The 26230-nt window shown below is 43.4% G+C and overlaps 1 protein-coding gene across 31 annotated transcripts in view; it reads right to left on the reverse strand.

Annotated features, from left to right (window-relative positions):
- Positions 1-2338: 2338 nt before the first annotated feature.
- LOC119128338 (receptor-type tyrosine-protein phosphatase delta-like) overlaps positions 2339-26230 on the reverse strand; it is a 198862-nt gene continuing 174970 nt past the window's right edge. For 4 of the 31 annotated variants that reach the window (XM_037260633.1, XM_037260631.1, XM_037260624.1 and 1 more), the window contains 19 exons: positions 21880-21977; positions 21143-21399; positions 20552-20645; positions 18792-19001; positions 17544-17704; positions 16699-16710; positions 16408-16520; positions 13412-13509; positions 12850-12973; positions 10464-10639; positions 10262-10381; positions 10045-10199; positions 7150-7435; positions 6612-6790; positions 6419-6545; positions 6230-6355; positions 5747-5901; positions 5471-5606; positions 2339-5218 (listed from right to left, as the gene is read on the reverse strand). In XM_037260633.1, coding sequence (XP_037116528.1) covers positions 5150-5218; positions 5471-5606; positions 5747-5901; positions 6230-6355; positions 6419-6545; positions 6612-6790; positions 7150-7435; positions 10045-10199; positions 10262-10381; positions 10464-10639; positions 12850-12973; positions 13412-13509; positions 16408-16520; positions 16699-16710; positions 17544-17704; positions 18792-19001; positions 20552-20645; positions 21143-21399; positions 21880-21977 — 2696 coding nt within the window. In that variant the 3' untranslated portion in view covers positions 2339-5149. Of the gene's footprint in view, positions 5219-5470; positions 5607-5746; positions 5902-6229; positions 6356-6418; positions 6546-6611; positions 6791-7149; positions 7436-10044; positions 10200-10261; positions 10382-10463; positions 10640-12849; positions 12974-13411; positions 13510-13984; positions 14027-16407; positions 16521-16698; positions 16711-17543; positions 17705-18791; positions 19002-20551; positions 20646-21142; positions 21400-21879; positions 21981-22298; positions 22887-23079; positions 23198-23431; positions 23459-23614; positions 23809-24400; positions 24707-26230 lie in introns of all 31 variants that reach the window. The other 27 variants (XM_037260609.1, XM_037260606.1, XM_037260605.1 and 24 more) reach the window with 16 other exon arrangements.

The raw sequence follows: 26230 nt of genomic DNA on the forward strand, positions 1-26230 counted from the left end.
TTAACGAGGGAATCACACGGACACTCCATTAGGTACACCGCCATTTTCAAGTGTACCTAATAACAGGCCACTTTATTAGGGAAATATCATGGTCAAAGGTCACGGGTGTCAAGCTTTATAGTCCTCGGGGCCGAATTCCAACATGTTTTCCAAGAGTCCCTCGTTAAGTGCACCTGCGTGAAAAGTTTTTGGTCATTTTCACGTTCTACAGGAGCTAAAACTTTTCACGCAGGTGCACTTAACGAGGGAATCACACGGACTCTCTATCCTATGGAACCCTCGCTTACGTTACATGGAATATGTATGGTTTTATGGAGTCGCTCACAAGCAAATAGTTATAATGGTTATATGGGGCAGCACACAAGCAACTGTGTTGCAAATTTATGCATGATAAAAATTTTAAGTCTCACTGGGGTTTGAACTCATGTCTCTGGGGTGAGAGTCCAGAGCACTAACCACTACACTATGGAACCCTCACTCACATTGCATGGAATATATATGGTTTTATGGAGCAGCTCACAAGCAAATAGGATAGTGGAGCACACGAGCAACTGTGTTGCAATTTTTTCTATGATAAAATATTTTAGGTCTCACTGGGATTCGAAACCAGGTCACTGGGGTGAGAGCCCAGAGCACTAACCATTACACTATGGAACCCTTGCTCACATTGCATGGAATATATATGGTTTTATGGAGCAGCTCACAAGCAAATAAAATGGTTATATGGGGCAGCACACGAGCAACTGTGTTGCAAATATTTCTATGATAAAATATTTTAGGTCTGACTGTGATTTGAACCCGGGTCACTGGGGTGAGAGTCCAGAGCACTAACCACTACAGTATGGAACCCTCGCTCACATTACATGGAATACATAAAGATTTTATGGATCCTAGCTCTAACTCTAACCCAAACCCTAACCCTAACCCTAGCTCCAACCCTAACCCTAGCTCTAACCCTAATCCTAGCTCTAACCCTAACCCTAACCCTAGCTCTAACCCTAACCCTAATCCTAACCCTAACCCTAATCCTAACCCTAGCTCTAACCCTAATCCTAACCCTAGCTCTAACCCTAACCCTAGTTTTAACCCTAGCTCTAACCCTAGCTCTAACCCTAACCCTAGCTCTAACCCTAACCCTAATCCTAGCTCTAACCCTAGCTCAAACCCTAACCCTAGCTCTAACCCTAACCCTAGCTCTAACCCTAACCCTCGCTCTAACCCTAACCTTAACTCTAGCCCTAACCAGTTCTAACCGTAGCCCTAACCCTAACCGTAGCTGTAGCCCTAACCCTAGATCTTACCCTAACCCTAGCTCTAACCCTAAGCTTTAGAGTGGTGTATGGGTACATGGGGCAGCACACGAGCAACTGTGTTGGAAATTTTCTATGATAAAATAATTTAGGTCCCAATGGGATTTGAACCCGGATCGCTGCGGTGAGAGTCCACTAACCACTACACTATGGACTATATTCTACATTACATGGAATAAATATGGTTTTATGGATCAGCTCACAAGCAAATGGTAAAAGATCAGTTGTCCCCAACCTTTTTTGCACCACGGACCGGTTACGTGTCAGAAATATTTTCGCGGACCGGCCTTCGATTCGTTGAACGATTCGTTTGAACGAATCTTATGAGTGAACTGATTCTAAAGATTCTGTTCACTTAAAATAACTGGAATGCACATCACTACAGTCCAAACCTTGCGGGGTCATTGAAAGAACTGAAGGAGACATGAGGTAAATAAAAAGGAATGAGCAGTTGGGCTGGAAAATGACACGAGTGTTCATGTTTGGACTGGCTGGTCCCGCTGGAAAAATGACTTATTGGAGTGTCTTTATTAGAACTCGAGATGCGATGGAGGCGTGGGGTGGGGTTGCGGGTGGTCTGCTGCTTTGCTTTGAAGCATTACAGGGACATTTTGGCCATTTCTTCAAAAACCCAAATTGTGCTACAAATTTTGTTGGATTGCTGCCAAACCTTGAATGCAATCAATGTTGACGTGAATTCATCTGTCATGCGGAAACTAACTTCAACTTAATTGGCCTGAAAAGGATTTTTTTTTTTTCCTTTGCCAGTGATGTGTCGTGACAGGCAGAACATTTTGCTTTTCTTCTACTACATGGCAGGAGATCCAGTTCGCCACGTCGCCAGAAAAAAAAAACATGAGAAATTTGGAATTAATTAGTTTCTGTGAAAATTTTGATTGGTCTGTGCGCTAACATTTTTCTAAAGCACACGTGTCTGGGCTAAATTAAGAAACACGTTAACGTTGCAAAACATTTGACCATGGTGGCCATGTTTGATGCCCGACGTTGGGAATAGAATGAAACGCCAATGCATAACACAGACATTTTTTAATAGAATTCATTTATAACAAATGTGAATTTTTGATTTCTTATACAGACTTCTTTCCCCACCAATGTGACCTAAGTAAGAAAATAAAAAGCACTCCTTTCATTCAGAAAAAAGAAACAATTTACGCTTACAATTAATCAGAGGTAATTGTATGAACAAGCCGTTTTTTTTGTTTTTTTCTTTACAATTCATTTCTTCATCTTCAGTCTATGCATCCAGATGAGAGATAGATAGAGAGCGCAGAGGAACACAACGTTTATTTCTGTTAATGACACTCCAAGCTGAACATGTGATCTTGGGGCGAGGCGGCAGAATTTTCCAGAGACATTGCTGGAGTAACCGCAGCAACAGAATGGACGCTCTTTTTTTGTTTGTTTGTTTGTTTTCCACAACTTTTTTTTTTTTTTTAAATAGTTGATACCTTTTTGTGTTATTTACATACACACAAAGTGAACGTTGAAGGAGAATTTTTTTTTTTTCCTTTCCATAATGGGTTCAAGTAATATATTATTGGGTTTAGAATCAATAGGGCGGTGCATAGTACAAAGACAGAGAAAGTGCAAATCTTCCTTAGTAGGCCGACCGGGCCCATCTTGCGACGTGTGACCATGCGTCTTAGATAAACAAAAATGAACAAAAAAAAAACACTTCACCCACTAACAGTACTTTTATGTCTGGAAATGAACAACATAACATGTTTATAAGGGAAAGAAAGACCTGGAATGCACATCCATTAAGCCATCACAAAAAGCGAATGAATGGTCTTTAAAGATGCCAATCAACGTGAATTCTTTGTCGTGATTGAAAAATAATAATAGTAATGCATTGTTGAACTTTTTTTTAATTTTCATTTTCCACCCGGTGTGGGTAAATTCTGCAATTTGAACAAGCTTTGTTTCTTGCCCAAAAATAAAATAAAACTCTGCTTCCCTATTGCACTATTAACAATACATGTAGAAATTTGAACAAAATAATGATTTGACTGTTATTTTTTTTCCAAGGTCATTTAGGAGCTATTTGGTAGCCATTTTACCTCCCTCACTTAAGATCTATAAATAACGTCTAGCTTCTCAGTTGAAATGCGTACAAAACGTTAAGATCAGACTTGAGTGGCATTTTCCTTCACCCCCGAAAACATGAACTATGATTTTTCTTTCTCTCTTTTAGCTTTGACTACTTTGGCTTGCTACCCAATACTGAACACACATCGACACGCCTGAGAGACCTCCATCTTGGAGTCTCACTCATTTGACTGAATAACAGCACCAAACATGTCCTCATCTTGCTCACTTTGAATATTTTACATTTTGAAAATCTGAATTTCTATTCCCCCCCCCCCCCCCGACAAGGTCCGTCGCACCCACCCAGCCACGGTAAGGCCACTGAAAATGACAAAATGATCTTAAAAATGTTTGCATATATAATCTCATGTGACATAGTGAATACTACTGTAAATAAACGCAAATATATATTTATACATAGATACTCAAAAGATACACTGAGATGGTATAAAAACAGGCATAAATATAAGGCACTCTAAATGCAAAATGGGAATACGAGAGAAAGGGTTTAAATAACATACAAGACGTTTCTTTGTAATTTGCCCAATTGTGTGGCGCGGCGAGTGACAGACAGCTGATGAAAAATTCCACGTGTTGCCTGCAGGGGGCGGGACGTCATGACTTCATAACACGTCTATTATTGCACAAGAAAAAATGCACTGAATCAGAATTGTGTCCTACCGATGTGCATTCCAGTGAAACATCACTTTCCCACGCCGTTCGCAAGCGTTCGACCAACCAGAACATTTTCTTTTGGACTTTATATTTAGAATATATTTTTTATTTATTTCATATCTCATTATATATTTATATATATATAACTAATCTGATTAATTCCTCTGATCATCCTGACATGGAAGAACTAAGATAATTGATAGCAGCAACTTCATACTTTGCTCATCCCTGTTGATTCCACAAAGCCCCAGTTTATCGGATGGGAGGTGATGGGGAAACAATCGAGGCCAAAAGGTAAGGCTGCCGCTGAGCCTTTTCTTTTTTTTTTTTTTTTTTTTTCGTCAATCCATGTGCTACAAACCAGAAAATGTAAATCCTGCACAAACAGCTTGAGAAAAAGGAAAATGTGGATGTCAATGTTTCTTTCAGTGTGTAAAAAAAAATGAAATGTACACATTTTCAAAAGAAAAAAAAATCACATCAGCTGTATAATAAAGTACTAAAAAACTAAATTAATGATTTGCTTTATTCCATAGATTCTTTTTTTGTATATCCCCTTGCAAACTTTAGATGATGAACATTGAGACAGGAGGGGAGGGGGGGAGTACTTCAACGTCAGGGTCCGTTCAAGCGATGTCTGGGTTGTCCCGATGGATGTGATTGTGATTTATTTTTCTTTACAATGTGCGTCAAGTTTCCCACGCTCCTCGTAACTCATTCACCCAGCTCGAGTCACATTCTGTGCTGGGTTCGTTTACTCCCAAATAAATCCTTGAAGCAAAAAAAAAAAAAAAAAATCCAACGAGATGCTTCAATGGTCTAGATTCCATCACTTGATGACAAGGCCGGTTCAAACTTGGATTGGGAAAATACTGTACTTGGTCCTCCAGGGAATCTTTTTTGTGTGTGTGTTCATGTCGCACATCCAACACTTAATGAGTTGTTTGCAAGGAGTTTGTACGTTCTCAAGCAGTCATGTATGGCTCAGAAGAGAGGCGCAACTGGGTTTTTTCTTTTCTTTCCTTTGACGCTTTTCCCTCCGATGCTGAGTCCTTTTACGTTGCATAGTGATCAAAGCTTCCCAGATACTCTAATCCGGCCCTGTAGCAGAACTGGTATTGATCCTGGAATAACACAAACAAGTGCAAAAGTCAATATTTTGTGTCTCTGATGACGATACAAATTTCAATTTTGTGTGGTCATTTTAGGGCAGTGATGTTCAAACTTTTTTCTTTGATATCAGCATATAGAAAATTAACAATTCATATTTCCTTATTAGACATGCTAAAATCAATCATGGTTTCTTATCAGTGAGTTCGTCTCCACATTAAGTGTTTGAATGCATGTGGTGGGTCAAGGTTCAATGGCTTAAGTACCTCTGTCTGCACCATGGCTGGTCTCTGCGTCCGCAACATCTTCACGGTCTGAAAGATGTCTACGACGCCCTCATATCTCATTCGCTCCAAGGCAATGCTAAGGGTGATGAAGACTCCGGTCCGACCGACGCCAGCGCTGTGCAACGGGAAAGAGATGGGTAGGTAATGAGAAGCTAAGAAACAAGTAGCACAGCTCGGAGACAAGATCGGAAGTCGTTGAACTCCCCTGAGAAGCGTCAGGGTCAAAGTTTTACCGAGTGTGTTACTTTCACTTACCTACAGTGGACTGAGATAGGCCCATCCTGGCCAAACTGTTCTTTCGTTTTATGTACTTGGCCAATGAAATCAATGAAGCCCTCCCCGGATTTTGGCACTCCTTGCTCGGGCCAGTCTGTGAACTGGAACTGTCGCACCGTTCGCGACTGCCCGTCCTGAAAAGGCGAAAGCGGGCCATGAAGGGGACCACTGATGTCTCATTAATGGTGCCTTTCAGTGTCAAATGTCAAAAATGGCAATTCATGTTAAGCTGACTTTGCCTGTGTCTGACTTAGCAATATTGTATCCCTTTGGTAAGGATAGCAATGCCATTGAGGGAACCAGTCGAACATGGAGCACAAAGAAGGGGAGCCTCTGCCATTATCTGCGTAAGCCTTTGATGGAATTAGAAAGTCTGGCTGCATTGAGCTGCTCCCGCATTTACGCTTAAAAGACTCTTAGTTTGGGATAAACACGCTCGACACTATGACAACGTCTGCTTACCCTGGCATCCGTCACTTTGAACTCCCGGAGGATGTACTGCGGCATGTTGTACTCGGCCATGGGGTCCACCACAAAGTACTGGTATCTGGCTGACCTCTCCGCGGGCCAGTACTGGTGGCATTTTTCCTGGGAGAGACAAGCACCATGATATACAACTATCCCACGGTGTCCAATTTCTCGTAAGCATACCCTGCCCATTTCTCTGAGCTTGGTTAGCATCACGACGATAGTAGAGTTGTGCTCCCAGAGCATTCTCCAGAAGTCCTCTGTGGTTTCCGCCAATGGTCCCTGTGTGGCAATGTAGGCCTTTTGTTGTCTGAGAAGAAACCAGGGGGGGTTAGCATCTCTTCAGTTAGCCGCGATAGTCAAATGTTGCGTTTACCTGTAGCCGTCAATGAAACTTGCGTTGATGTAATCGGATCCCTCCACGCCCCGAATGGGCTGCAGACACACGCGTGTGGACTCGTATGGCATGATGTTTACAAGGCGGTTCTTGAACTTGTTGCAGGGGAGATTGGCACTGATGAATCGTGATGTGTGGGCTTTCGTGTTGGCTAAACGCTGCACAGGAACAAAAAGAGCAGATGGTCGAATGCTGCGATCCAACAGAAAATATTGCTCAAGACTTTTGGTTTGGCAGATATAGTCTGGGAAAACGCTTGCACCAACGTGGGCAATCTATGGTAAACCAAAGAAGGGGAAAATTCCCGAGCTGTGTTACAACATGGTCTCCTGGGGTTTAAAGTGTCTGGAGTTGTGTGAAATTTCCCGTACGAAAATTTGGAATGCAGTAGGAGTCACTGACGGAACAGTCTGCACAAACATACCACAAAAAAATAATACTCAGACTCGAAGGTAACTTTTCTAGTATCGTATGTTCAAAGAATTAGCTTGCGTCGTTATTCTTCCAAACAACCAACCTTGAACTCAAGTTCCATGCCGGTGACATTCTCTCCGGCCTCTATCTGCGTCAGTTTCTGGATGTAAGCGTAGAGGTTCCGGGCGGGCACTTCGGTGGTGCCGCAGTTAACGGCCTCCTGCAGCGCGTCGTGGATGAAGACGTACTGGTCTTCCGTCTGCACCATGTAGTTGCGTTGGGCGCGCATCAGCGTCACATGCCCGTAGATGTCCACCGTCTTCTCGTGCTTGATTCGCTCCAGCATGGCGTCGATCACAATGAAACAACCCGTGCGACCCACGCCGGCGCTGTCGAGGGGACAAGGAAGACAAAGTTATCTTCATGTCGTCTTTGCCAGAAGGTGGGAGAGAACTTCCTCGCCAAAGGACTGGATCATTTAGCTTGGGGTGTAATTAAACTTGAAGCGCCACAGAGCGGAGACCGAGATTTGGCAGCAACTCTGATCCAGTGGGACAGTTTCTGACTTTGCTGCCGTTCTGTTTACACCACCTGTGCTTTCCGACCTATCAGGACTTAAGAAGGACCACTGCGGTTCTCAGGACTTTCATTTCAAAGAAGTTGCTAAAATCCTGTTTGTCAACTTTGGAGACCTGGCACTCCAAAGTCAATAGATCATTGGATCCATTATGCCTGTGAGGTGGAAGCCTTGATCTTGTGTCTCCGTCTCATGATGGCACATTTGTTTTTCATTTGCTCAGGAGAGAAAAGAGAAGCAAGGAGAGCGCCAACCCGGGTGGGAGCATAAAGTCGGACGCCCGAGGCCAAGTCTGCCTAATGTGCCATGCAGCAAATGGAATAAAGACACGTACGGGAGTCATTGGCTTTAACAAATGATCTGATGATCACTTTGAAAAAAAGGGCTGACTGAGGCTTAACTTTTTTACATGACTACATTTTTTTTTTCCCCGGTGACAATTCGTCACCCCTTTAGGGTACGAAAAAATCAGGCGGCAATGAAATGCGCAAGTATTCCAAAGAGCAAATCGGCCGACTCTTTGTGATTGAAAACACGTTGGGACTCGGTAGAGTGATGACCAGAGATCCAATGCGTGACAGAGTGTCAGAGATGCGGGAAGAAGATGAGACATGTGGGCGGGAGGTGAGACGGGGGACACGCTGTCAGTTAGCTTCAAGACGGAAGCGTAGACTATTTTCAGCAAACGTGCTGTTAAACATAAGAGCGGGGAACAATATTCTTTTTATTGACAAGTGCAGATAAGGCGTCCGTGTATTTGGCAGTCGGCGGGGGAGCTGGCAGACTGACTGCACTAATGACCTGACATTGGCTTCTCAGCCAGTCAGGCCAGCCTGCTTTGGACGTTGACACACATTAAGTGTCAGACTAATGTGCTTTCCAGAAGTTGAGGGAATAGGGGGGTGAGGGGGGATTGTAAAATACAGCTGCACTGAGCTGCAAGAAGATAAAGGATGCAGAGCAGCCAAAGCAATTACATATGTATTGTTACCAAATCTCTGGCTGTCAGCTAACGTGCCAAGCGGACCGACATGCACGCACGAGCATACCGGGCTGAGCTGATTTAGTGCGGTTACGGAAAAAACTTGAACGCAATCCGTTCCGAGGGTCTGTTTGTCCGTCGTCGTCCCCCTCCTAAAAGAAATATTAGTGTCTCGTAAAATGTAACCTTACAGCAAGGATACATTTCAACCAGTTGGGGGCGGGGTCTTTGAATTCCTTCTCTTTGGTCTGGCTCTCCCCACACCATTTTTGCGTTTTAGGGCGAGGTATGAAATTCCGTCGGAACAACCGAAAAAATGCAGTTTTTCACAACTGGGCTTTTTTTAATTATGAAGAGTTCATTTTAAAAACAATAATGTGGTAACAGTTCATTTTTTGTGTCAATTACTGCCGAATAAATGTTACATCCTGGTGCTAATTAACTCCGGAATATGTTACTTTGAGATCCGCGCGAAGCCGCCTTCCCGTTTTTTTTGTCAGGCTGACACTAGTTTTTATCTCTGGCACGTACTTTCTCTTTTGATGGCGTTGCGGCGCCCTGCCGGGAGTCCGGACACCGATAGAGTCGGCTCGTTTGTTTCGAATGCGAGAACCCGAGGGGATAAGGCCGGCACTCGTGGGCCCGATGATGTCCAACATGTTTGCAGCGTAGCGGCAAATCTGCGCTCACTTTGTGGCAGTGCGTGGGGGGAGATGTTAGCTCGAGGGAATGACACCAGAACTCGTTGTACCGTAATGTTAAAAGGTTTGCTGAGAAACTTAGTGAGTTGACTTGTGTGGGATGGAGGATTTTCTTTAAGACCAAATTAGCTTAAACATGCGAGTCATGCCCCCATAAACTGTGATCCTCCATCTAATTACTGTTCACAAATTTACTTATTCAACTCCCTCTTGTGGCTGAAAGAATCATTGCCTTACTACAGTTGCATTCAATTTAATCTGGATTGAAATTTTTTTTTCTTTCATTATTATAATCTTGAACACATTATATGTAACTGTTTCAATTGCATCATTATTTTATATGCCGTTATCATACACTTTATATTTACAATAAGAAAAAAAAATTGTCTTGTGTTTGGAACACTGGAAAACTTATTTAAGACGTTAAAAAAAATGGCTGCTACTGGCTGGTGGCGAGTGGCAGTGCAAGCTAATAAGGACAAGAGCTATAGAAAAATGAGTTAGTGTGTGTGCGTGTGTGTGTGCTTAACACACAATGAGACTTCTGGTTTCACCCACCTACCATTAAAGTGAATTTGAGAGCTTTTATTTGCTAATGAGTTCATCCATTAAAATGATTAAAACCCCTCGTACGCTGTCATACGTATTCATAGATTCATTCCAGCAAACTAAGAGGTGGAAAAAAAAATCAATTTCATGCTTGAGGTTATTTTTATCATTTGAACAAGAATTTGCTACCTGCAGTGCACCACCATGGGCCCGGCATCCGGAGGGTTGCACCCCTTTACCCGTCTCAAGAAGGCCAGGAACGGCGTCGGGTGTTCCGGCACCCCGTGGTCCGGCCAGGCCGTGAACTGGAACTGCCGGACCTCCCGTTTCTCGCTGGAGCCGTTCTACAAAAAGCCAGCGGGTCCATGAAAGCCCAATACCGAATAATGGCAGACCTCTTACTTACTTTAAAAAGTGCAAATGTCCTGACGCAGTATGTGGCCAATTCCACCGTGTCCAACAAAGTCACTTGAATGAGGCCATATGTCTCCGTTGCTCTGCTGGGCCAGTACTGGTCACATTTGACCTGCCATCAAAGCCCTCACATTAGAAGATACTCTATGGAAGTAGAACCAGATCACCCCTTATGGATTTTGATGGTGTCTTACCCTGGATCGCTCCTCCAACTTGGTCATCATGACAACAATGGCGCTCCTTTGTTCCCAGACCATTCGCCAGAATTCCCCAAATGTTTCGGGCAGAGCGCCTTGCGTGGCGATGTATGCGTTCTGCTTTCGGTAGCCGTCCACGTAGTTGGCGTTGATGTAGTCGCTTCCCGGGATGCCTTGATGATCAATGAAAATAGTTCAATGTGGAAAATTCAATATTTAAAAATAAATACTGTTTATAATACACAATGAAAAAATTAATAAAATAAATAAAAAAACAAAATATATATTTTAAAAAAATCCACATTTTCTTCATTATTATTATAATGTAAAATAATCTTATTTATTTATAATAAAAATAAAATAGAGTAAAAAAATTGCAAAATGAAAAGGACACAACTCATCCCATTTTCAGTGTGATTTTAACAATTATCCATCAAATATCTCAAATTAATAATATAATGTATATTTTTCCACCAAATAAATACATTGCAGTCATTGCCCATCTAAAGTAAGATTGACAAATAGCACCTCCAGTAGAAAAGACGCTATTTGGAGGTGCAGCTAATGTGGCCATAGATTTTTTTTTTTTTTTTTATTCTCCCAACTGTAGAAGTGGCAAAATTGCTGTGCAGGAAAACAAGCCTCCCTCTCTTCCTCCCTCCTCTTGCTTATTTTAAATGAAAGGCACAGTTTTTTTCCCCTCCTAATCCAGCGCAAAGAGACAGAGCTGACAGCCAGTCAATGCTTCAGGACTGGCAGTTTCGGGGCTCGGCGCACACATGCTCCACCAAGATAAGTCTCATCTGCATGGACGCCACGTCTCAGAGAACCCCCTCAACCGCCGCCCCCACCCACCCCTCGCTCTCCAGCCCCTCCTTCATTCTCCATTCCGGGCTTTCTTTCCTCCCAGGTAACTTGTCGTGGATAGACAAAAAGTATAACGTGAAAACCACATGTCTGCGTGATGTTGACGTCCCCCCCCCTCCCTCCCTCTCTCCCCCCTTGCTCTCACTGTGTTTGCTGTCCACACATATTCAGTGACGGACAAAAGATAAGACACAATTAAGCCCGCTGTAATTTCCAATTGAAAAGAAAAAGACATGATTTTTTTTCTTTTTCGCTTAATAGCACTGAATAGATGTTTATTTATGCGAGCGGACGCATTTATGCCGTCTGCCAGTCAGGATTTGCATTCATTATGTCATTCGTTCTGTCTGCTTATGAGCTGGAGGAGAAAAACAACGCAACTGATTGAAACGCCATTACACAGTATTAAAGCAGAAGTCAACCCGAAGGAATTTGTTTTTGGAATACACTGTAAGCAACAGTAAAACAAAATATATATATAAGAGAGTAAAACAATAATTTATCAACCTCAGGGGGGGCGCCATGTTGGGCATTTTTATCACATCGATGGAAAAATCCGTCTTTAATGTCTTTCACGTTCTTTCTAGCACATGTGGAATGTCATGTGACCAAACCAATGGTGCATTCAAAAATACGCTCAGAGCACGCACCGGTTCACGCCGGACGATCGGAAAGTTGCTCAAATTTGCCATTCGGAAATTCAGAGTGAAACAAGACCGGCGTGCCGCTAACATAGGCTAATATACGTCATATTACTGCAGCTCAAGAGCATGAATGACGCCTCCCTTAGGCGAGTAAATATATTTTTGGAGAATAAATAATTTGTAGACTAAAAAAACTGTTAAGTAAATATGTCAATTTCAGATTGTTTTGACTTTCCTTTAACGACGAGGGATTGCTTTGAAGCAACTCTGACCCGAGTTTATGTTCTAGTTTGTCTAAACAACATAATAAAAATGTATTGAATTTGTCTGCGTTGAGGCAAATGGCTGTCATGCATGTGCGAGGGACATTTTTCTTGTTACGCATTAGCCTATAATGATTTTTGCGATTAGCATTCTGTTCAAGACATTTTTTCATGTTCTACATTTGTTATGGAAACGTCCTCGTTGAGCATGTGATGCATGTTCCAACTGCTTTACGCTTGAGTTGCACACGGCATCTACATATGCATATTTCGCCTCCTTAGTTCTCGTTCGATGCGCCTGCAGAGACTTAATGTGAAACCCGGGCGCGGATCAAAAATAATCATGGCGCGGCGCCACGGAGACATACAACTTACTGGCATCTCTCAGGTTTTTGCAGGTGATTGTTCAATCGGACTGGAGTGGCGCGCTCAGAGAGGTGGGGGGGGGGGGGTAATTGGCTATTTCAAAAAGCCATCTATTTCCCCGCGAGCACCCACAGCATGAAAGCAAATGACATGTTGGTGTGAGGACGGAGAAGGTGGGGTGGGAGGGGGAGTACAGTGTGGTGATGGTGTGATGAAGCAAGACGGAGGAAAGGTGTATTATACCGTCAATGGCGCAGAGCAAGACTCGCGAGTGGTCGTAGGCGATCACGTTGGCGTAGCGGTTCTTTGGTTTGTTCACCTCTAAGTTGGAGTGTTCCCAAGTGAACTGCTGCCCGGGGTCGATGGACTGTGGCGGGAGAACAACAGTGGCCGTCAGTGAGACAGTATAATAATTAAAAATAAATAAATACAATTTTTAACGACATCTTCAATTTCTTTGTACCTCTAAAAATGACATTATTATTCTTATTCTGCTTGCATTTTTCGACTCTTTTAGAAGCACCCAAAGCTCTGTCTGAATAGGAATTGGTGTCAAAGAAGTAAGGGACAGCTTGACAAGCTTTGAATGAGTTAGGTTTAGCCTGGGTTGTTAGTGGAGAATTCAGTCTTTTCCCTATGTATGTGCATACACACCGAGTGTTTTTTTTCAGCATCAAATGTGTAAAATATTTGCTTTTATAGATAATGTTGAAATTATAGCGTTTGGGATTTGGACTATATTTTCAGTTTAAACTATGAGGCAATAACGCTGGCCGTGTTTTCATTGGCTCTTATCAGCGCTCACCTCGTACTCTTGTGAAAACTTGAGGTTGTCGTTGGCTTTCAAGTGCTCCAGATGCTCCGCCAGGTCCATGACGGGGATTGGGGGGTGGCTCGCCATACCTGTCAGTCGGAGAGAATCGCAGGTTAGTCGTCTGCCATGCTTCCGTTTTGGGATCTCAACAACAAAACAACCCCCGCACCAAAAAAAAAAGAAATCAGAACCCAAGCGCAAGCAAACTGATTAGATAAGCATGAGCAGTGTGGAGGTGGAAGATTTGATCGAGTTAGGTTAGCTTGTGTGCCATGCTTGAATGGAGACGACATGGAGGCCAATGTGTCTCCCTACGGAGAGACAAGGGTTGTTATTCCCATAGAAAACTAGCTTGGGAAGTTAGCATGAGAAGGAAAAGATGTTAAGAGAGAGAGAGTTCTACTTCGGAGTGATGATTGATGTTCCCCGCCTGTCATTTTCTCGCCTCCTGCCATGACACGGCGTTAACACCAAAGCGGATTAGATGGGGATAGGAGACTAGGCGGGAAAGAAGGGGGAAGGGGGATATAATTCATGGCAAATGCGTAATTGAGGCCAACTAACTTGACAAATGGAGGCTACTTGAGTGACCGGACGAGCGCGTACCTGTGGAGGAAATGGTCGTTAAATATCGCCATCATGGCGGCCATGTGAAGTGTGTACAGCCCTGTTTACATCAAGCGGTGCTAAACACATGATCAAGATTTTTGGCATACCAACACTCTGTAGTTCTCGGAGCAAACCGTACCGCTTGGTGCAAACATGGTGTCAAGACAGTGAAATGATTTACGTGTGTGCTCAATGGGTTAATTATTAGTGACGTCATGCTAGACGCTAAGCTAGGCCAGCGGCATAAGCAGTAACTATCGTAGCAGCGCAAATCAAACACGGGCGTTTTAGGTACAGTGCACTCTACGTATTCACAAAGGACTGGGACCGAGCATGAGTAATATAAATATTTATAATTATTTATATTTATAGTTTAAACCTTAGGTGTCAAACTGACTAGACCGCTACATCATTTTATGAAGCCACATTTCTTGCTAAATGGAATTTGTCTTCACTTGAAACATTTCATTTTGCTAAATCCTGTCTTAACAAACAATTGCACATTAAAATATTTAAATATTTAATAATAGTATATTTTGATTTAACATAATATTACGATTTGAATGACGTCTGATTTTAAATTAATTTGTTGCTCAATTATAATAATCCAATGCTGCAAATGTGCTTCTGTAAAAATACCGTACACTGAGGTGATTTGTGTTTTTCAGTCAAAACGACAGTGGCCTGCGATAAAATTGAGTTTGGCACCCATGTTTTAAACCATAAATAGACCACGAACAATGTTTACAAAACACAAAACAATCCTTAAATTCTCTTCTACTTATCCAGAGTTCAGGAGTTCATTCAAACGCACAAAAGACAAAAGTTTCCACTCAAAGTTGCCCAACCTTGACACGCTTACACTTGAATACAGGCACAAGGCGATGAGGCTCATCCACACTTGCCACAATGGGAAGTAGAAAACTGCACTCCAGCCTCTGGCCAATGTTGCGTGACACGAGTGGCGATGCTCGTTCCCTCCTCGAGTCGCCGGCACAAGTGGGCATTAGCTAATGGAAGCAGGGCCTCATTTTCCCATCCACTCTCACATCTCCCTGAAAGGGTGTTTCTATCGCAGCTTGCTACTTAAAATCCATTTCCACCAGCGGGTGACAATGAAAGCACCATTCCCGTCGGTCGCTCAAGCATCCTCAAAAGATGAGAACGCCCAATGAGGGTTGGCAGCACGGTAAGGGGAGGGAAAAAGGTTGTCTTGTATTGTCAGACAGTGGGTGTAAAAGTATGTCCTGTACTTTTCAGAAGAGCCAGAAAGATTGTCTGGCCCAGAAGGAGACTTGAAAAGTGGATGGACGGGATCACTCGAAGCCAGAAGAAGAAAAAAGGTAATGGCCTGAAAAGAGCTTTCATAAATATGCAACATCTTTTTTGTCTCCAAATGAGCCTGCGGGGATAATTCATCATCCTTTCATATGAGTTGATGTGGAAGATGGCGCTTTGATAAAGCAACATTATTGGTTGTGGCTCACGTGTTCCAAAGCAGCCGGCGCCAGAAAAAGTCGTCCCGGTTGATAAATGGGCGTCGGATGATTCCATGCAGCAGCCAAAACACCATCGCAACAAATGAGTAAATGCGTCTCATTTGCATTCACCGTATTAACCGTAGTCCGCCCAAGTCGAAACGCCGCAAAACGCTATTCCGATACAGAGATGCTACCAAACGCCTCATACTCGAATCAGTATCAGTGCTAATCCCTGCACCACCTCCAACACCCTTCCAATATCGGGTGCCGGTCTTAAAACTGGAATTCCCTTAGGAAATTGAATGGAAATGTTGAGATAGTCGTTTAGGGCCTTGTATCACATGATCCGCCCATGCAAAAATTCCTGACTTGTTTAAAATCCTTAATCACGCATCCCAGAATTGCCCTATGCTTGTCCCAGTTTTGGTGAGTCAGTCCCCCCCAAAAAATGGACAGCCATATTTTCCAGAACCATTCCCCAAGTCTAACTTGAGGCTTCCACTTGGATGAGACATGCCCGGAATACCGTTCGGCCCTTCATCGAACGATGAGACCTGAGTCTCTGCGTAGGAAACAACATGCTCGCATCCGAGACCTTGCACTTGACCTCACTAGCCAGATTAGAGGTTAGTGTCCGTAGTATTCAAGAGGAACTCTTAGTCTGAGTCACAGAGACTAATCCCTTCAAGAATTTCAGTCTGAGACACCTTGTACTGATCTTCACATCTAGTGATGGTATGTGCAGCTAAGATAAGAGATGACCTAGTAAATTCACAGCGTCAGTGTGACACTTCCAAACTCCTTGAGGCAGAACACTCGGTATTAGCCAAAAGGTCAGGTAGACACAGCAACCGGTAGTATTTTTTCTCGATTTCACTTATTCGGACGAGCACTCACCGGGTGTCTGAAAGTTGAGGCGGCGAAGCTCAACGGGGTCAGTGGGGTGATGCAAGGGCATCTCCTTGCTGTTGGGGAGACTACCTTTCCTGGCTTCTGATTCAGCCCTTTTCCTGCAGCGGGGAACAGTTTATTTTTATTCAGGCAAAGAATATTTGGTAAAAAAAGCCGAGGGTTGACCATTTTTGCAATGCAACTGTGGAGCAGGACTTTGATTCAGCTCTGTGCTTGTGTCATTGGTTTATTTCTTTTGAAAGGGCAAGCGAGTTTTTGCTTCTCTGGCTCTCTTACCTGTCGGGTTTGCTGTTCCATTGGTCAGCAAGAAAAGAAATATCGAAACAAACATGAGCTGGTAAGAGTTTTGGCTCCATAAAGTGAGATACACAGGAATAAATAGTGAGAGCAATCATATCGAAGTCTTGTTTTTTTTTTTGTGTGTGTGAGGACTCGCTTGAGAGCTGTTGCTTGGTTCTGCAGCCGCGGGCTCCATTTCAAACAACACGGAGAGCGCCAGGTGCAAGCAAGATTTAAACATTCGAGCGTTTTCAGCTGATTGCTTCTTGTTGGAGCATAAAAGTCATCTCCTGCCTTCTAATTACTCTTTGTCTTTTCCTGCAACCTTATTGATTCATCAGGATGGGCAACATGTATTCAGATTTGCCAGTTTTTTTGGTACGGGACTTACTAGAAATAGAGACTTGGTCACATGATGTGAGTCAAACTTGTTAATTTTCAGACATTCTTAGCTAAAACCTATGAAAGACCCGAGTTAATTTTAACTTGCTGGTTTATATTTGAAAATGGGAATTTCACCTGGCAACCCACCTTTTCAATCATGTGTGGATGAATCACCATAGATGATTGACACTGGATTTAAGGATTATGCTTTTCAGAAAATTGCAGAAAATCTGAATAACCCTCAAAGGCAGGCAAGCAACTTTATAGTTTAGCTTCCTGATTGCTGGTTGAACTTATTGAAAGGACATAGTAAGACCGAGCAAGATCGTACGATGAGACATGACAACCCAATTAACGACTTGACGTTTAGTTATGACTCGACATACTTTCTTTGAAAACATTGACGCTGCTATCGCTAGTTCGTGTCATATTGAGTGTTGTGTGGTTGTAGCGCTCACCTCTTGTACAGCAGAATGGCGATGACGATGCATATGATGAAGACAACGGCGAGCACCGGGCCCACCACCCAGATGAGACCCTCCTCCTCGTCGATGATCGGCTGGGGGTCGATGTCGGCCGAAACCACCGGGTCGGAGTATGGGCTTGTGGCGTACATGATCTAAAACGATGGACATTGTACAACTTATTTAGAAGAAACTGAATATGTTTTTAGGTTTGGGCCACATGAAATCTACTAAGCTACAAGTGACCGAGCAAAATTAGCAAAAATGACGTTCATGGAACATTGCTAACCAAAACAGTAGTCACTCTGAAACCTTCAGTGGTGCTAATGAGCAATTTAATTGATGATCTCGGGCTAAGAAGTTTTCTTTAACGCTATTAACTTTTCTGGTTGACTTGAACGGTAGTCGCTTCGCAATGTTGTGCGGCGGGACTTTTCATCAATCCCGAACATTTATAATCTGCAATAACAGAAGCGGCACAATTATTCCCATGCAAATTTTCCAAAGATGACCCTCCGCTATTTGATTGAGCTATTTCATACTCCAGCAGAAGATAAAGAAAAAAAATTGTCCTTTCGGAAGAAACTACACGCATAAGAGAGTAAATTGGAGATCTTTCTGGGTGAGTCATTATCATTTTACCTGCATTCAAGGTGAGCGAAAAAGTGTAAGAGGCAGGAAGTATACACACCCCTCAAGCTCATCCCATCCATCATCTTGCCTACTTAATCATGCCGCTTTTCTTGTGCTTTCATTTATACACACGCGGGGGCATACACACACACACTTAGGCTGCAGCTGAAGAGATAAGGCAGACGGGACGTAATTAAAGAGACGCCCCGTTATCGAGGTGGTCTTGTAATCAGCTCTGGTCTTACGGGGGCTTCTCGCCCTCGGGCTTCTCAAGTTTTGCAAATCTTAGAAGGGCTCAAATTAACACGTTTAACCGGGAGCAAATGGCTGCCCACTTTATACGTCTATTGACAGCGCGGGGAAAATTAAGACCACCTGGTCGGTCCATCACGTTGAAATAGTAATGCTCGTAGATATCGAGAACAGTGGCTTCGGGTCACCTGTGACCCTAACGAGGATAAGCGTTAAAAAAACCAAACCAGCTTCACGGCAAAGTATAAGAATTGTTCTAATTGGTCACTTGTTGCTAGGCAGATTTCACCATTCACTGCGGTCTTTGTGGATTGTCGCACCGGCTCTGTATTCAAACATAAACAGATAACGCCTCACGTTGTCGGATATCTCCAAAGCGGCGAGCACAAAGAAGATGTACTCCTGTCCGTTTTGCAGTTGCTTGTTTTCAAAGTCGCCGTAAAACTTTCCATCGCCCAGCGTGAAGTCTTTGGGTAGGTCTCGGAAGTAGGCGGCGATGTACGCCTTGGGCTCCGCCTGCCTGCGGAGTCGGAGGCCTCTGCTCGTGCGGTTTATCTCCTTCAGCAGCTACAGTGTGTGCGGGAGCAAGAGAGGCACATGATAAGATGGGGGGGGGGGGGGGGGGGGGCGTACAGCAGCAAACACATGAAAACCACAACAAACCGTATCTGCCTGTCAAGATTTCATTTTATTTTTCTTTCTTGTGCACAAGCTGAAAACGCCGATAGCGGAAGGCAGAGCATTGACAGATCTGACTTATCTCCTCTTTTGCTAGCAAAGACAAGCAGTTGAAACAGTGTTACGGCATCACCAGTGACGACGTCAATTCAAACTGCAATTATGCCTCGCCATTATTAAACCCTCCGTTATGTAAAATGGAGATGAAATGCTTGACTTATCTGCGCTATTTGAGTTTAATTGAGGTGAAATAAATGACATGAAAATCAAAAGTAAATACATTTTGCAAGAAAAGAGTGTAGAAATTATACATTCATTCCTTGCGGTGTCAATAGATTTAATATTTTAGGTACTATGTGTAAGTGAAGTTAGTAACCCTAAAGCAAGTATTTGCAAATTTAAAAATATATAGCAAAGAAAAGAAAAAGGAGCCATTTAAAAAAATATATTTTATACAAAACATTATTTTACATAAAAAAGTTTTATCTACAGTAGATTCAATTTGACCAGCATGCAATGCATTCAATTGAAAATAATTTTGTCACAAAAAGTTCATTATTGATTATTATTGATTATTTCCAATCCCAATCTACATTGTCACAAGGGAATTAATAAAAGTAATTTACAAAATATTTGAATAAACATGGCATCTACTCTGTTTGGCTTTTCCCAAATATTTGGCCGTATATATTTTTTCAACAAATTAATTTTATGCATCAAAATCGCACTGAACTAAAATCCATTATTTGGCATGAGAATGCTAATTATGCTAATCACTCCCGTCAAGTCATCCTAGATGTAGATTCACATCTGTGACTCGGGTGCACGGATCATCAGCGTGCACGTGCGCCAACAATGGATGCGCCTGTCATTCACATTAAACTGTTTGTGTGTGCGTCTTTTGCTCTGTTTTGGCTGCGGGGCTGTTGGTGCCGCCCGATAATGTCTTCAATCATCTCCGCTGTCAACAGCGACGGAATCTAGTTGCCCTTGGGAAAAGTTGTGAAAAGGTGAGTGCCAGTATTGACAAACAAATAAATTCTGACAGCGCGGCGACTTTTTTTGGGCAATCGGTCAAGGCTCCAGACACGGGGCCCCGAGGCTCGAGCTGTAAAAGCCAATGCCAGATGGAATGGGGTGCGCGCTCGCTTTCAGCCATCCCTCCGTATGATATATCCTCGTGCCGCAGTGAAAATATGAGGCACGGCTTCGGAATCTTGTAGCAAAGCTCTTGAAATGGGCTAAATATAAAAGTCAGTGAGTGTGTTGCAAGTCCATAGCCTTGCCTCGGGATTGGAAACTCGCCGGCGACTCTTCATGTAATTGCAACGGCCGCATAGAGGACGAGGACTTGAACGTGCACTTGAACGGCTACTTCACGTCCTCATTTGCATGTGAAGGCTTTTGAAGAGAAATGTGTGCGTCAGTGGCCTGCCTACCTCCTCCAAATTCATCTCGTCTGGATTGTCCCAGGGTTTGAGGAACTTGCCGCTACGTTGCTTCTTCAGGGGCACCACCACGATGTAATACGCCCTGGAAAGGGCAAGATGTCTGGTTCAGATCAGGAAAAGTAATAAAATATAAAAAATAAATAAAAAAATATTTACTAAAATGCCCTGGAAAGAGCAAGACGTCTGGTTCAGATCAGGAAAAGTAATAAAATATAACAATTAAATTAAATAAAAAAGTATTTACTAATACGCCCTGGAAAGAGCAAGATATCTGATTTAGATCAGGAAAAGTTAAATAAAAAAAATAAATAAAAAAAACGAATTAAATCTAACTGCACTGGGGGGAAAAGTAAAATAATTTTTTTAAAACTATTATATCCTCGGTGCTTCAAGCCCCCCACCACTAAATGTCAGCAGCAAACCTCACAACATTTAATCACAATCAATTCCTTTTGGTTTTCCTTGAGGTGAAAAGTGAATGGCGCACATGTGGCACACCTGTCATTAGGCAGCCCATTCGTCTTTGCAGCACTAAAAAAACATACAGGAAATTCGTACTTCCTAGTGGCAACGACTTACCGGACTTTTTCAGATGTCTGCACCGAAGGGAGCTCCACTGTCACCATGCCGTCCGAGTTGGTCTTGCCGATCAGGTAGGGTTTGGTGCGGAGGATGTCTGGTGCAGTCATGGTGGCCACGCGGTGCTGAAGACCGCCGGCACTGTTGCCGCGGTTGGTCAACAAGAAGGAGTACTGCGTCTCCGGCTGAAGCCCCGTGATCAGCTTCTGGGTCAGCTTGCCGTCCACCTCTACGCTTTGTCCGTCGTCATACAGGATCTGGATGCAAAACCAGGTGATCTTACTCTTTGAAAACGCACTCTGAATTCTTTACCAGGAACCCTTGCGGGATGTATTTTACGATAGTATTTATCTTTCAAGTTCTTCCAGTCTTTAGGTTGGAACAGTAGGCTTGTTCATTACTACCGCAGAACTGTCCCCTTGGGTCGCACTATAAGGCGCACCGGATTATAAGGCTCACCTTCAATGAATGGCCCATTTTAAAACTTTGTCCATATATAAGGCGCACCGGATTATAAGGCGCACCTTCAATGAATGGCCCATTTTAAAACTTTGTCCATATTTAAGTCCATATATTTGGACACGCCTGCCGTAGTGGCTCAATATTGGTCCATATATAAGGCGCACCTGATTATAAGGCGCACTGTCAGCTTTTGAGAAAATTTGAGCTTTTTAGGTGCGCCTTATAGTGCGGAAAATACGGTACATCCATGGGCTTTACTGAAACACATAACTCACCGTGAAAGGCTGAGCGGCGTTGTAGGTGTCAGGGATCTCCCACGTCAGCAGCACGGATGTTTTCATGGCAGCTCTCACATGGAAATTTTTTGCAAACACTGCTAAAAGAAAGGGGGGGAGCTGATTTAGACACGAGACACCCTCTTGTTGCTTACCGCCATGCTAAGACTTACCTTCCGAACACCCCCAAAAGCGGACTACTGTACCCTGAACACTGTCCTCTTACCTTAACACCGACTTTTACATGTAATGACTGACTTTTAAGACACAAACACATGGGAGGTAATAAATAGCTCGAAGGGTATGACGACTACTTCTTAATACCTTCTTGTGGTTACGCTCTGCCTTGTGGAGCTTGTTGTTAGCTGCATAGGGGAAATAGCAAGCAAGAGCAAAGATGGCTGAGGGACTGGTCATACCTTGATCCAAAGGCTGTGTCCTGATTTGGACACTTGGGCTATAGGGACCAGAACCCTTGCTGGTGAAGGCACACATTTTAATATCGTAAGTGGTATCTGCCTTAAGGCCGTCCAAGACCACTGTGGATTCAGGGGCGGTGATGAAGAGTTCTGAGGGACTGCGCGGGCTGTTGATGTCCTTGTACTGCAGCGCGTACTTGATGATTTGGCCGTTTCGCTCGGCCAGCAGCACCTCTTGCCAGCTGACCTGAATAGTGGATGTGGTAGCGGCGTCGGCCGTGATCCACTGGGGGTAGCCGCTCGGCACGTCCTCGTTAGTGGTCACTTCCTTGACCGTTTCTTCGCCAAAGCCCACCTTATTGCGTGCCGAAAGCCGGAACGTGTACGAGGCGCCTTTATGGATTTCTCTGGTGGTGTAGTGGTTATCCCGCTCGGGGAACTCGATGACTGTCAACGGTTCCTGGTCTTTGCGGCCGAAGCGGAGGCGGTAACCTTGCAGAGGTCCGTGGGTGACCGCTGGGGGATGCCACTGGAGGAGAGCCGTGCCCATGTTGGTGGGACTGACCATTAGCCGAGGTTTATCAGGAACTATGGTGATCAGTAGAGAGAAGAGCAATATTACATGCTTACAGCTCATTCGGAATGGCAATAACTTACAAACGTACCCTAGCACAACAAAGAAATCAGGTTGATCGATCATGATACCAAACACTATGGGCGGAACGGTCGATTATTGTAAAGTGACTTTCTGGCATACCTTCACAAGAATGACCAAACGTACCTGCGCCAGTGGTCGTAACCAGTTTGGGCTTGCTGCGTGCACCGTCGCCCTTTGTGGTATAGGCCCCCACGGTAACAGAATACGTGGTCTCGGCCAGCAGCTCTGAGATGATCATTTCCTGTTGAGACGAGAGACTTCAATGAGGTGCAGGCAATCCGTGGGTATTTATGTACGCAGAACAGGCACATTCTCGCAAGCTGGGGGCATGCTTCATTGGACAAGGATAGGGATGGTTGGGTCTTAACATTACAGCTGGGTATTGATAAACTGTACAAAAGTCACATGCCATTCATGCTGAGGACGACAGTGAGGGGTGGGGGGGACAAAACCCAAATCTGGTTGCACTACTCACATGATCGGTTGAATCATCATATTCCCACTGATTAGGTTTAGGGAAAGAGACAACACATAAAGCCAATAATCATTACTGTTGTCAGCTACGTCATATGATTTGTAATTGGTGTTTTTCCCATTTGGTGACTGTAACAAAGGTCTAGCAAAGAATATTTGGTTTGATGTAGGAGGATGTGGGTACCTGGGCATCATCAATCAGGATATCCTTGATGGCGGGCTGTCCTGTGGGCTCCCCATTAAGCATCCTGACATAGTGCACCTGGTAACCTCGGATCTGCCCATGTTGCTTGGTGGGCATCGGCGAGCGCCAGATGACTTTAATTGACGACGAGTTGACAGCTTCCACCTCGACTTTACGAGGTGGCCCGCTAGGAACTGGGGGGACATCATGGGATAGAATGAGGGGAAAAAAAAGGTCAACATAACAGTCAACCCCTTCGCTCGCGGTTTAGAATCTTCTTCCGTTGTGCAAAATAGTGACCCACGCAAAAAAAAAAAATATTGAAAATCACAAAATTGCAGCGATAATATTTCAACAATGGTAAAAGGGGTAGCAAAAATAGGTCTGGCGACTGACCTAATTGTAAAACATTAAAAATGGGTAGAGTGGGAAAAACATGTGGAGCCAAAAGAGTGGCTTCAAGCGGATCAAAGCTTGAAGCGCAACAAGAATTTTTGGCTATGAAGCAAGCAAAAACTGTATGATAATAAAAAATGATTCTAACACATCACAGCTGAAAAACAGTAAAAAAAGGTTTTCTGTAAAAAAAATTAAAAAGAACAAAAAAAAAATCCCACTTTCCAATCTTCCAAAAAAAAAGGAAGTCAATGTACCATGTGTTGAAATTGAGCCAAAAATGTTGGCCAAAAAGTCGATCAATAGTCCAAAGAGTCTTGTTAGAAGCAGGCGGAAGGGATTATTAGTAACTGTTGTCATGGCGAGGCTTTGGAACTGAGGAACACATACCGTCCTCCTCTGTGCGGACCAGTTGCGGCGTACTTTGCGGCCCGGCTCCGACGTCCGTGTGAGCAGTGACTGTCACGTGGTATTCTGTCCATTTTTCCAAGTGTTCCAAAAGGTACTGCGAGCTCTCCGGGGGGATGTCCAGAATCCGTTTCGTGGAGGTGTCCTCCACTTCGATGGCGGCGTATTCGATGCTGTATCGGGTTATGATCCCGTTCTGCGATTCCATCGGGGGTTCCCGCCAACTTACCAGGATGCTCGTGGAAGTGGGACTAGAGCACCTGACCTCCGTGGGCGGGCCAGAGGGTTCTGCTTGGTGTGGTTTAAACCCAGTTGTTGTTTGGCGAGGCCATTGTTTGTTTTCATTTTGGGTTTTTGATTGTGGTGGTGATTGTAGAAATATCCAATGGAGGGAAAATAAAAAGGAAAATAAAGGAAAATGAGGACAAAGCACAATGAAAGATGGAAGTGAACCAAAAAAATGTAACACAAAACTGATGATGAATGGAAGGGTGTCGGTTGGAAAGAGGACAGCTGTGCCTTGTGTAAGTTACCTACGTACGTTAACATCACCTAACCCATAACTGTTTGACAATCGACTATGATCTTCTTGGTCAATGCAAATTTGGCAAGCAGTTACCATCAATCCAAAAACATAAAGGTTGATGCGTTCAATGGGTTTGTAAAGGAGAAAACTGCATTCGTCACCAACCTTTCCGAAGCCTGTTGGTTTGTGGTAAAAGCCTGATTGTACGACAAAGAAGCTTCCCAAGGAGACATGACTGTTTAGTAGATTCTCAAACATTAGCATGCATCCGTCCGCACAATTTAGCCACGAGTGTTTAATACCTACCTGCTAGCTGCTAGCTTGTCTTTTACAGACCTCACATTTACGCCAGATAACTCCAGAAAATAAAACGTCACGTAACTATTGACACAACTTTCTGTGATGCCGTTATTTTTAGCCTTTGATTTATTTGCTGGCCTTTTTAAAGGAGGCATGTTAAGCATTTTCTTAGAATTTCAAACGTCTGTCTTAATATGTTTGGAACACACTTCTGGGGTGGGCGTGTCTCATGCAAATGAGCCACTGCTTACACCACTCCTTCTAGACCGGAAAGGGTATTGCTACCATGACGTTATGTGAAGGTCATCAACAAGGCAATAATAGTGTGCGGACACAAGGCCCAACCACATTGCTAATTTTACCAAACAGTTTTTCGGATGCTAGTCTACGTCTGCGTCTGCTATAAGGCGCACCGGACTATAAGGCGCAGCTTCAATGAATTGCCCATTTTAAAACTTTGTCCCTATATAAGGCGCACCGGACTATAAGGTGCACCATTAATGAATCATGTCCGATTTTTAATCCAAATCAAATCATTCTCCATTTTATCTTTTTTATTTTAACTTCAGACGCAACAAATTACTTTATAATCACAAAATAATGATTCATATACTTTTTGATTTATGATTCATAGTCTTCAGCGGGCCACTTATGATTGATTTCATGACAATGCTTCGGGCAGGTTTAAATTTAGTAATTTGGTCCATATATAAGGCGCACCGGACTATAAGGCGCACTGTCAGTTTTTGAGAACATTTTTGGTTTTTAGGTGCGCCTTATAGTCCGGAAAATACGGTAATCAAAATAATAATAATTATAATTGGCATGCGGGTGGTACGATCTAAAATGACCATAAGTTACGTACATCACGAAGTAGCTAAATTCATTGTCAGACATTTTGTTTTGTAAAGGAGCTCAGAAAAGATATTTAAAGAAAAAATCTATTTGAAATAACATGTCCCCCTTTAATATCCGCAGACTTGCTT

Source organism: Syngnathus acus, chromosome 10, assembly GCF_901709675.1.
Source record: "Syngnathus acus chromosome 10, fSynAcu1.2, whole genome shotgun sequence".
NCBI lineage: Eukaryota > Metazoa > Chordata > Actinopteri > Syngnathiformes > Syngnathidae > Syngnathus > Syngnathus acus.